The sequence below is a fragment of the Perca fluviatilis genome, chromosome 14, assembly GCF_010015445.1.
Source record: "Perca fluviatilis chromosome 14, GENO_Pfluv_1.0, whole genome shotgun sequence".
Classification (NCBI taxonomy): domain Eukaryota; kingdom Metazoa; phylum Chordata; class Actinopteri; order Perciformes; family Percidae; genus Perca; species Perca fluviatilis.
The window spans coordinates 18,442,668-18,455,057 of record NC_053125.1 but is presented as its reverse complement, the minus strand read 5'-3'; the positions used below and the strand labels follow the sequence as shown (position 1 = coordinate 18,455,057).

Sequence of the window (12,390 nt, the reverse complement as noted above, 5' to 3'; positions counted from 1 at the left end):
AGGTAAGACTTGGGTTGTTATGCAACATTAGTGGACCATAACGGACCATCAAGGGGCTTAATTACAAAATGCTATGATACATGATAATTTCTGACATGTTAGATAGTAGTTCATTTAAAAAATAAAGACAAATTATTGCCCTGTTTTCTATATCTCAACTTATTAAGAGTTGTTGGTAAGTGAACCCAAACATAGAACACAGACCAGGAATCAGATAAAGTTTAACAAGTTTATTGCAGGAGTGACTGAAGTTATTTGAGGCGAGAATTGTTAATATGTGTAAGATAGAACTCTAGTTTCTCCTTCCTTTCAATGGCCAAAGGCAAATCACTCTGTTAATCTGTCTAATGCGCACATCAGTCACACAGCAAGTTCATTAGGATCACACACACAGACAAACTAACAACAAAAAGCATTAGCTAAATCTGTCACACACACTCACAAACATACACAAATTAGGAAAAAACAAATCCATATGTATATACTGTTCAAGAACATAGAGGCAAACAACTACACACACACACACATTCTAAGACCTTAACACACACACACGCACACACACACACACACACACACACACACACACACACACACACACACACACACACACACACACACACACACACACACAGAGAGCCAGTCAGGGTTTATTTAATGACTGCTGTGATAATCCAGTCAAATACAGAATGAACTTTATCTCTCAGGATGGGCAACACAGACAGCATGATAAACTCAGTGAGAGAGAGGAAGTGAAGGGATGAAAACTCGTAAAAGGAGGGACAAGGGAAAAGAAAGCATGATCAAAAGAAAGGGAGAGAGAAAAGAAAGGCTATGATGAAGGATAAAAGGCAAGAAAGATAGGAACTAAAAATGCTCATGGGGAAAAAAGTGAGGGAAAGAAAAAGAGACTGATAGAGGAGAGCGAAAGGTAGAGGCACTTGACAAAAACATATGAAAATGAAAAAGGAATGCAGAGAGAGTGTGACAGACAGAAGTTAAAAGAATTCCTGCTCATTCAAAATACATCCTAAACATGAACATTTCAGTTTTTTATTACTGGGGTAACACCCACACACCAGCACCTCATTACAAGTCTGACTGAAGTAGAAAACACTGCTTAACAACTTGACAGGCAAACAAGAAAATGAGGGAGAGAGAGAAACAGGGGCAAGACTAGGCAACAGCAGGGAGTGCTGTGGCTGGACCTTGATAGAAAATGGCATTTGAAACAAACATACATCAGTCAGAGGAGTGAGACTGTTACAGAAAGAACTAGAGAAGATGATGGGCAGAGGCGGGAGAAGCAACAATGGTAGAAAGAGCAATGAAGGAGAGGAGGGTGGAGAGACAAGACAGATATAAAGACAGAGAAAGTGGAGGAGCTGGCAGACGTGTACCAAAATATGTTCTTCTCTCTCTGTCTTAGCCCAGAGCAGGCTCCAGACTGCCTTATCTATATTGGATGCTAGCCCCTTAGTGTTGCACCCACCCACGGTATGGCAGGAATCTAATATTGTAGGGCAATATTTAGGATTAATCACTGCATCAAAATGTGGACATTTCAGTTTGATCCTGACATGATAGTTGTTTACAGAAGGATGTCTATCTGATCTGAATAGTGATGTCTGAAAAACACAGACAGAATGTTAAATGAGTGTTTATTAAGTGACATTTGTCAAACTGAATTTTATTAATACTGACTGAAAAGACAAAAGAGCATGTGAGTGTCTTTGTAAGATGCAAGCTGACAGACAGAAGGGATCCTCCGCTTGGTGTTCAGACAGGTGAACTTGACAGCTCAAATAAAAAGAAATCCAACACGACAGAGTGGGGACATGCACTTAAAGGCCACATTACAAAAAAACACACGCACGCACACACATTGCAGCAGTCTGTAAAAACGTCAGTGCTTCAGTATGTTTGTGTATGTTGGCAGGGGCAGACAGTGATGCTCCTTCCTGCAGCACAGCTTCCTGAAGGAAAAAGATAGACTCTCCATCCTATTTATAGTAACACAGCCAGCAAGATACTAAAAGACTCTCTCTACACAACACCCCTGCTGGCACTTGCAAGTAGTTGTAATTGGGTTTGCGAGTGTGTGTTTGTCTATGACTGCCTGAAAACGTGTATTCCTAAGCATGCATGTGTCCACAACATCTGTATTTCTGTCTTTGTGTGTCCATAATCACTCTCAAATATGGTCTCCAGAATTGGTTTTTATCTGCATGTAAACAGGACAGGTACCCAGAGGATGTCCACCCACCACATCACTAATCCTACCCAGAAGAAGAAAAGGAGAAATTATATTTTTCTTTCATTCTCAGGCTCTTGAGTTTTTTTTTCCAGAGATCTCTCCTGTTTCTCATATCCCCCCACTGTTTGGCTTCCATTTGTATTAATACAGCAGCTGTCTACCGCAGTGTGGTTCAGCAGCCGGTCTTAAAAATGCAATCAGCTAAGAATGATGCAGTACAAATGTGAGCTGACCCTGAACATCATACCTACACAAAGGCCAGCACCAAAATGAAGTTTCCAGGGGAGCGACTCAATTAAGTTTGTTTGATATAAACACATGGAAGCTGTTACATAAGACTCCGACACATTTTCCTTATTCATTGCATAATGTCTTTTAGGATTGGCCTTAATAACTTAGGGTTATTTCTATACAAACTCACTGAAATGAAAAGAAATTATTAATACATACTTATTTCTTAGAAAGGAATCACTTTTAAAACCCTTACAATGTCCTATTTTGGTGTAGAACATTCAGATTGCCTCAAGATCCAGTTTTGCACACCGAATTTTTTAAAAGTCTGTCTTATTTTTTTAAAGAAATATACATAGAATACTGTTATACTAGCTAAAGCATTGACACACTTTTATCTAAAAGTCCCTACCACCATAAAAATGAAGGAAGCCTAAGTTTCCCCCCACCAGGCCTAAGCCATTGGGAGTTATTAATGTACTTTTTTTTTTTTAACTACAGTTACAGTGGGGCGGCTCGGGGCTGCTGCAGTATTTTACTTAAAGGTGCTGTAGGTAGGATTGCGAAGATCCAGGACTTAGCCAAAAAATGTGAACATCGACAACTTCTTAGTTCCTCCCCCCTTTCCGCTAAAGCCCAAAACGGCTCCTAAGCCCCTCCCCCCACAAGGGAGAATTAATGTGTGTGCATGAGCAGTGATTGACACGCAGTTAGACCCCCATTAATTCCATTATGGTATTCAATGTACCACAAAGGTTGTTGACTTTCTGCCTTACCCCCAGCAGGTCTGAAGTTCTCTTAAGAGCTTCTTTGTCCACATGGATGTGATGGCTCTCCATGGCTGAAACAACACAAGTATTTACTGCTCCACAGGACCTGACAGTAATTATGGCTACTACTAACAGAGGGTTAATATGACTGTAGAAACCAGATTTAAAGGTTAATTTGAAAAGAACGGGCCGTGTAAAACAATATGTATGCAGCTCTATTGATTGAATTAGAGCATTGACAATGTTTAGTAATGCAATATTGTCTCTTAGTCACAGCCTAAACAAAAACTCTAAGTATGAACCAAAAACCAACCAATATTGCATGCTTCTAATGCAGCCTAACACAAATGTGTTACAACTTGCACTTTATTTTGGTTATTCAGGGATATTTCTTCAAGAAAAATGCACTGCATATGGGTGAAAAAACTGAAAAGGTTTATAGTATTTCATAAATATGTGCTTACTGTCTACTGAAAGAAAAAAAAACTGTTATCACCTGCCAAAACAGAGATCATGCTGAGCTCCATGTCTGAGTACAGCTCCCACAGCCCCTGGCTCTACACACAAAAAAGTCAGTCAGGTGATCTATACGGTATGTACAGGTGTGTGTGTGTGTGTGTGTGTGTGTGTGTGTGTGTGCACATCAACTAACCTGTAGTTTAAAGCATAGCTTCATGTTAAGACAGTAGAGTGAATAGAGACCTGAGATGACCTGAGAAACCTGAGTGAGACAAACAGAGAAAAAAAGAGTAGGTGGGGAGGAACATACTCAGCTTGCTTTCTAAAGATGATGTGGATTTACTACTTGTGTTCAGGGAAGAATAGGCCGTCAAGGTACTAGGAAATGAGTGGTTAAATGGAGTATGAACTGTCTTCGATGCCTCTCAAGGACAGATTTCTAAATGTAAATTCCAGCCACTGTCTATTGGTGGGGTGAAGTGTTGACTTGTGTCCCTCAACATATGACCACTAGACCAATGTGTCTCAGCATTAATCATGCTGTCCTTCAAAACACTGAAACACCTACCAGCTCCAAGGATTTGTTCTGTAGGTCACCCTGATGCCTTAACAGGGAATTTTCCTACTTGGATCCATAAATTCACATCTTAACTAACCTTCTTGGTACCCAGGGCAGGTGTTGTATGGGGTCTTTTGCTGTGTTTATTGAGAAGGTCCGGGTAACAGGAGGAGGGATTTGTAGGATCCAGAAGCCACCCTGACACCTGTGGGTCCTGGATATGGCAGCCTGCCACTGGAGAGAGAGCATGATATTGAGCAGTATTCAATATGCTGTACTGCATACTGATGAGACATTGGCACCACATTTTGGAGATTACAGCACATCAATAAAACATAAAAATGTGTACACATTTGTATTATGACTCGTTGAAAATGTCTGATGCAGGAGTGGTTGGACGAGTGTCCATGCTGTTCCTTTTCTTCTGTGAAAACTTGTCATTACTGAAATCATTGTAATCAATGCAATTCAAGCTTTCTACAGCTGCTGTTGTTTGTGAACAATGAAACTACAAACATTCCACTGTTTTGTGTTTTTGATTGTTGTATTTTCACACAAATTGTTTGTGCCTGGGATGTTCCGGCTCATTATGTTGACAACAATGGAATAACGAAATACTGAGAAGAAACTACAAACTTTTAACAACCACTTTTCAAGCCTGAGTGTTGGAAACATTTTGGGGGACTATCACTTCAGCAAAGGACGTGACTTAAGTCCTTGATAAATAATGAGGGTGATGAAAGTAGTGTTTTGAAGTAAACAATTGGAACTGGATGTGTTTCTATGTGTGTATGTGCATTTATGCATGTATGTGGGGAGGGTTAGGGATGCCTTGTTTCCAGCTGAGGTCTCGTCCGTAAAACTGCAGAGCTGTACGAAGCAAATCCTTGGCTTTATAGCACACCACCAGTTGGGATCTTGATAGCACCTGTAGCAATATATCTCTATGGAACACAGACACACACCTATGTACTCCTGTTTCAAAACTACATAAGTATGACACTTTTTTGATGATGCAAAAGCAAAAATGGACATACACTAAACGTACACTTGAAATTCACACATATTTACTCTCACTTCTCTCTGACACACACACACACACACACACACACACACACACACACACACACACACACACACACAAACACACACACACACACACACACACACACACACACACAAAAACACACACACACACACACACACACACACACACACACACACACACACACACACACACACACACACACACACACACACACAACACACACACACACACACACACACACACACCTAGTAAAGAGCTCCTGGCTCTGGTGGTTGTGTTGCTGGGCCCATGCAGGTGTGTGCTCTAGTTTTAAGTAGACCAGACTGTCATTTGGCCCGAGCGTGTCCTCTGGTGTGCTGCGGTCAACATTGTTCTTCATCAGTATGAGGAGGCCACACACTGCTTGAGTGAGCTTCTTTATCAAGGATCAAAGAGGGAGTTAACAGTTAATGAAGCGGTTAAGCCACAAGAGTAAATGGTTTACAATAATCTTATAACAACTGGGACAGATAGTTGGAACAAGGCAAAGCTAGAGTCTGTCTTCCTTTACAGATGCAAAGGAAAACTTAACGGTCACTCAAAATTGTTCAATTTAACTTAGCAAATCATGATGTCAAGTCTTCGAATTTTATCAGCTGCAAAAAATTGACCAGCTCTGCTTACCTGTTCTAGGTCTAACTGAGTTGTTCCATCTCGGTACACCAAGGTTAGCACCAGCGCCTTGGTCTTTCCCACCTTCTCAAGCATTTGCATCTTCTCGTCTGGGTTCATTTTACCAGAATCCTTTACTCTAGGATCAGACGTCAGGGCTGCAGTCAGACAGCCAGCTTTGGATTGGTTCTGGGGCTCATTACCATTAGCCTCCTCGTGGGATAACTTTGGCCCATTTACTCCCTGGTCAGGCCCACATTTGGCCCGCTTGAGTGGTTTGCAGGTCACAGAAGATGGGGTCTGTTTGAAAGTATTCCTAGCTGATTCAGGGCACCTTCCTTCCACCATACTCTGCCAGATTTGTCGAGTTTGCTTTGGGCCATATGGGTCTTTATGTACCCCTAACCCTTTTCCTGTCTTATGTAAAGGACTGACTTCAGTCTGTGGTTTTGGGGTTACAGCTGGAAGTTCAGGGATAGAGGTCCCGGGCTTGGCTCTCTTCAGCTCATTTACCCCTATTTCCCCTGCCTTTTCTTGAGAGGAATAAGGAGGCTCCCATTTTGGAGGACGTCTGGTTAGGTAGATTTTAGGAGGAGGGTCAGCATATTGTCGCTTAAGTACTTCAAGCTTCCTCTTTAAGGGGAAGGAGGGGATCAGGGGAGGATGACATGAATGAGTTTCAGATGTAGGTAGGTGGCGGTTTCCCAGTTTTTTGCTCGGTTTTGTGGTAGTTGAGATCAAGTCTTGTGCTGAGGACGAGTTTTGTTCTGCAGCAAAACTGCATGTTGAGGCCAGTATCTTGGTTGAGCTGATCCCTCTGACATTTCCATTAGCAGTCTATACACCAGGTGAACAGTGTGCAGTCAGACAGGGACAACAGAGAGAACAGGAGAGGCAAGAATAGATTTAGAAGCAATTATTTTGCAACATCAGAAGACTTATAAACACAATTGTTCTTACTGTCTGTGTTAGTTTTGTTCCATAGAAAATCAATACACAACAGCAAATCTGTTTAGAAAAGTCAGCAGAATCACAGTAAATGTTCTAGTTGCACATAATTATCACAGAGAGAACAATGCATGCCTTATCTAATTATTCATGTTTAGAGTTGGATAATATGAAACATGTGAAAGAGAATGAAAGCTGAGAAAGTAAACAGGTAAGCAGGTGGGTAAGCAAGACAAATTAAAAAAAATTGGAAGCCGAGCAAGCAGGAAAAAAGAAAAGGGAAGGATGTAATAAGAGGACTGCAGCTCCCAATCAGACGCAGGCGCTGTGTCCCAGACAAAAACACAGACAGTCAAGACACTGTTTGTCTGACCGACTGCCTGAAGTAGTGTCACTCACACTCGATCACACTTATTTATTTTTCATGAAGAGGGAAAAAAGCTTGTTTTGGCTGGATGACGATGAATATTTTACTCTATCCGATTAGATTTTAAAGGGTTCAATGAACTAACATGACAGATTACATGTGTAGGACATATATATGAACGTATGAAGTATATCTGCTGTATTTGTATGTAATGTAATACATAATATGTCACACAGTGAGTATCATACTGTATGTTAAGTCCTGTGATGGATGGGTGCAAGTGATGGAGATTAAAATAAATAATACATACGGCTTGATCTGATTGAAAAAGAATTTCAATTACCAAAATGTAAGATACGGTATTGACACAAAACAGAAATGTTATGATCCCATAGAGGCCAGTGGAGAAGTGGGAGGATGAGAAAAAAGGTGAGAAACAAAAGTACAGAAATTTGACTCCCATCTCCCAAAAGTACACCCTCACCCCCCTGTAACCTTCCCAGCATCTTAAAAACATCTCCATTATTCATACCCTGAACTCCCATCTCTATTTATGCAAAAGATCTGAGCGTGTGCACGTGTTATTTGAAATCTAGGTAAGAGATGTGAAGTTAGGTATTCTGAGGATTTTTTAAGACAATGTGTGAGTTAATGAATGCACAAAATTCTGTATGTCAGCACTGCAGTGGGCCTCGGCATGTAGGAATTCCTGTGATTCAGCTCCCAGAGGAGAGTCTTCCTCATTTTGCTGTAAACACAACCCCTTTTTCCTGCTGACAAAGTCATGAACCCCCCAAGGGTGCTGTGCTATAGGATATAGATAGAAAACCGAGGCAGGCCATGGCCCAAAGCCCAGTACTGGGTGGAGGAGAGTGTGAGAGAGTGAATGAGGGGAGAGAAAGAGAGAATGGATTGGTGTTTCCTGCTTATTGTAGCAATACAGTGAAAGCCTCTCCCACTTTTCTCCCCTTCAATTCTCTCACTGCATCCTTCTTTATCACTGTCCCACATCATCCTTCCATCTATCCACCTTCCTCCCTTTACAGTTGTTCCTCTTTGCTGCTCTCTCCTTTTCTGCCAATATATAACGTGGACTACTTTGTTAGGTTTATTTTTTATTTTTTGGCATTACGACCCATTGGGGAGCCATCACTTGTCAGCTTGCTGCAATACTGCCGACAGCACCCACGTTTCACACAAGCTAGATTGGTTTCTATGTGCATCGAGGAAATAGAAGCCTAATCCCTTTGAAAGCAGCTATTTAAATTTCAGGACTTTTTGTTGTGTTGCTGCTGTACACACTGTTGCCTCTGCTTACAGGGATTACAGCGTGGGAGACAGATGACAACAGGGAAAAATAAGTATTTCGGAATAAAAATACCATTAAACAACTCTTAGCAAGTGAGGGAAACTTTTTTTTTAAAGTGTCTAAGCAAAGGTGACTTTGTTTAAAGGACAAAACTATAAAAATTTGAATTTCACTCAAGATCTTCACCTCATGTCCATCCATTTACGTGTGTGTAGCTGTCATGTAATACAGTATTGGTAATATTACAGACTTGCTCTATGGAGACTCACTTGTACATTGCCAAGGTGCTGCTGGTTCCCAAGGAGACAGGGAGCTCTGAACTCCAACCTTTTTGCCCTGCACTTCTGGGACAACGGTGGCGTAGAACAACCTTCTCTACCCGAGTCCTCTAGAGGGGAGGAGGTAAGAGCATTTCTATCAGATCATCACTTTTCAGACCAATCAATGACCCCGCTCTGTTATGTAAGTATGGGTTGGACTAAGCATCTATGGGCGCTTACACAGTGCGTGAGTGAGACCTCTGCAGTGTGTGACAGGACAAGGTCAACACTATACATCCTGGCTAAGATCAAACTGACATTTTTTTACGACACTTGTTTGCGTGTGTTGTTGAGTGTGTGTTTGTAGATGTGTATGCGTGTTGACTCAGCATTGTCTCAGCAGCTGAGGCTCAAGCCACCTTCCTGCGGCTGTAATGTAAGCTGGCACACAACATCTCTCCTCAGTGCTGAGTGTCCTCAGCACTGCTCTGTCATCGCCACTCCGATGAAAGAAAGATGGCTGAAAGCCACTGGCAAAAGTCTGAAAAAACTTAAAATGCTTAACACCCCCAGTACTGTTTTGTCTAGGCTAACAACTGGTACCAAAAAACAGTCCCCAAAATTTTTATTTGAGTCAGAGAACTGAACCGAGAATTGTAGCACTTCATTTGAAGTGTAGCTTTATAGACTTAAATGCTGTAGTATGCTGGTTCCATTAATTAATCTGCTCCTCTAGGAAATAATACAGCCCTAATATTTTGACTTTGACAATTTTAGTCAAAGCATTTTAGTCACTCTTTGAGTCTCTCTCCCCTTTAAATAGGTAGCAATAATACTCCTTGGGATGTTTAAAGAGACCCAATGGCTTAGTGGATTCTTAGTGTGCCTAGTTGACGACAAAAAGTCCTAGTTTATTGGAGAGCATTTACTCCTGCAGTTTTTTGCTCTTACATAGAAAAGTATTCTAGCACACTCTAGTGTTAATTAGTTGAACTACACATTAGTCACAAATTCCTTACAGTGGTAAAAATGTGACATTCATTATACTTTTTTGTTGTTTTTACCATTTTCTGAAATATTCTAAAAGTAGACTAATTTCTACCATCTCCGCCCCATCAACTACTCTCTGGCACAATAGTATTACATTTTATAACAACTTGGAAACTAATGACGGTGACCCAGACAAATGGAATATAAATACTCGAGATACATTTATAGAAAAAAAATAAAAAAAAAAAAAAAAAAAAAAAAAAAAAAAAAAAAAACCAACTTTTGAATTTTTTCCATTTTTGCTGTCCACAGGTGGCATCACATACTCATTTCTGTCTTCCCCCCTCTCTCCTGGCTCACTGTCTCCTCCAGGTAACTCACTGACCCCTCTATAATCTGTCTGACACTGGCTTTCTCTTATTTGGACATCAGAACAACAGTGCTGCTCAGTCTCAATTTTATCTTCACTGCTTGAATCAAGGCCTGCACTGCTCTCTCTCTGCACTTCCAGACCGACCTCCATTACTTCTATTCCTTCCTCTGTGGTTCTCTCCAGGTTATCAGCAGTGGTGTCACCCAGGAATAATTTGGTGGCCTCACACTGCACCAGCGGGTTTTCTGTGTTTTCCTTCTCTGCTGTTCCAGTCACAGTCTGACTCACATCCTGAGGGCTTTCAGTTTGGCAGTGACCCCACTTGTGATCTCCCCTTTCTGAAGATACCAAGATCTTTTTTGGAGCGCCCAGAAGACATCCCACTGACATCTCTTTATCCTCAATGCTAGATGAATGTTCAACTTTGATTTCATGTGTATTAACTATGTAATCAAAGTCATTATGTTCTTTCTGCCCAGACTTTGCATCCTCAGAATAACAATTGAAGCTTTTGTCCATTTTACTTGTAAATACCAAATTCAAATTTCTCTCTAAACTAGTGTTCTCATTGGTTCCCAAGAATATAAATCCTTGCATTTCATTGGATGATCCTTTCTCATTTGGCAAGGGTGCATCCCAATGTCTTGTCTCTTGACACGTTACTCCATCCTGCATTTCATGTCCTCGGTCTGACATTTGTGCTGTACCTGCCTGCATATTTTCGGAATCCACTATTTGCTGAACCCCTTCCTCTGACTGGTGATAGAGTATGCCCCCATCTTCTTCTCCACTGATGACCTCTTTAGTGGGGTTGGATAGAAGTAGCTTCCACTTTTCTTGGCTTTCCGAACCTACAGCATGGTCTAGCTTCTTCCTGGGGATATGCCAGCACTCTGCATTTCTGTATTCTTTCTGTGCACCTGATGTGTCATTATCAGTCTCTTCACTTATTTTAAGGCAGGAAGAAACTTGGTGACAAGCCAAAGCAGGTTCAGCTTCATGGGTATTAGGGTAATTGGTTGGGGGGAACAAAGCCCTATCATGATCCTTCTTGTCCGGAGAAAGATTGTGGATGAAAGGTGGACTGATTTCTTCAGTGGAGCTATGAAAGTAGAAGACAGAGTATGCTGAATTTATAATGCATGCTTTTCACTCACTAAACGAGCAACAGATCATTAATACATGTTAAACTTCAGACTGCTTTCATTTATGTTACCCAAAGTTATATTTACTTAAAAGGGGAAATGTCAAAGCGACAAAATATTCTCTTCACCCCTGAAAACTTCGGAATATATGAAATACTCTCAAGTATGTGCACATACATTAACACTTTGATAACAACAAATAAAATACTAAACCCATTTTCCTCGCTACTAACCTTCTCCATGGTGTAGCTTGATGTTCATAAAGTCTCTTTGGTATTGGGAGGGACAGGGTGGATCTGTCTTTATTGGAGAGAGATGCTGCCATCTCCTCATGCTGAGTGAATGACAGAGCCTGACTGGACTGGCAAGCAGGGGGTTTGGAGTACTTTCTGTGGGAATAAACCTGTGAGCACTGATAATAGGCTTCAGTCTGCCTTTGACGTGAGGAATCCCAGGACCATAAAAGGAATTTATTTTACTTTTTCTGTTTTACAGTTGCATTAACTACATTAGAGATTAGAATATATTATTGCATCAATATATAAAATCAGGTCTCATATAACCGTAATAAACATTTGTCTATTACAGAACAGTCCAACCCATAAAATGGTTTAAATTCCAGTGTGATGTCCTTTTTTCCCTTGTTTATACTAATTTACTGCACAACGGCTGGAAATTACTGTGCAATTGTGTTGGCCAAGAGGCTTCTGCACCAATCTGCTCAGGTTAATAATACTTTCTTTTTTTTTAAATAATACAGTAGAAATAAGATATTAATAACATAGAGATTCTAACTAAAGATAAAAGCATGTTTTTACGTATGCGGTTAGCTTTTACTTCATCCGACGTACCGGTCTATGTCTCTCTCTTTGTTCTCTTGTTGACTCAAGGTCCAGCTGCTTTGAGCCCACGGCTCCCTCTGGCTGCCATTATACCGCTCCTCTACTACACACACGCACAACAAAAGGAGAAAACAAACTCTCTGGGAACTAAATATATTAAGTATTAAGTAACTTATACAATGCC

General features: G+C 40.9%; 2 protein-coding genes across 2 annotated transcripts in view; both read right to left on the bottom strand.

The window, feature by feature from the left end:
* Nucleotides 1-8,980, bottom strand: part of poln (polymerase (DNA directed) nu) — a 50,898-nt gene extending 41,918 nt beyond the window's left edge. Inside the window, exons 1-8 of the mRNA XM_039822761.1 lie at nucleotides 8,866-8,980; nucleotides 5,985-6,809; nucleotides 5,567-5,736; nucleotides 5,105-5,217; nucleotides 4,371-4,507; nucleotides 3,908-3,976; nucleotides 3,752-3,812; nucleotides 3,262-3,326 (exon numbers count right to left, since the gene is read on the bottom strand). Of these exons, the coding sequence (XP_039678695.1) occupies nucleotides 3,262-3,326; nucleotides 3,752-3,812; nucleotides 3,908-3,976; nucleotides 4,371-4,507; nucleotides 5,105-5,217; nucleotides 5,567-5,736; nucleotides 5,985-6,320 (951 nt within the window). The 5' untranslated portion in view covers nucleotides 6,321-6,809; nucleotides 8,866-8,980. The remainder of the gene's footprint in view (nucleotides 1-3,261; nucleotides 3,327-3,751; nucleotides 3,813-3,907; nucleotides 3,977-4,370; nucleotides 4,508-5,104; nucleotides 5,218-5,566; nucleotides 5,737-5,984; nucleotides 6,810-8,865) is intronic.
* Nucleotides 8,981-9,733: 753 nt separating this feature from the next.
* On the bottom strand, nucleotides 9,734-11,828 carry LOC120572516. The gene is made up of 3 exons (XM_039821853.1): nucleotides 11,598-11,828; nucleotides 10,127-11,321; nucleotides 9,734-9,742 (listed from the first exon to the last, which is right to left on the bottom strand). Exons 1-3 carry the CDS (start codon nucleotides 11,687-11,689, stop codon nucleotides 9,734-9,736), a joined length of 1,296 nt encoding a protein of 431 aa, XP_039677787.1. The 5' UTR covers nucleotides 11,690-11,828.
* Nucleotides 11,829-12,390: the final 562 nt, after the last annotated feature.

Excerpts from the sequence above, each read along its gene's own strand:
- LOC120572516 (XM_039821853.1), bottom strand. The coding sequence starts at position 11,689 with ATGGCAGCATCTCTCTCCAATAAAGACAGATCCACCCTGTCCCTCCCA. Across the intron at positions 11,322-11,597 it reads CAAGCTACACCATGGAGAAG|CTCCACTGAAGAAATCAGTC; the intron begins GTTAGTAGCGAG and ends CTACTTTCATAG.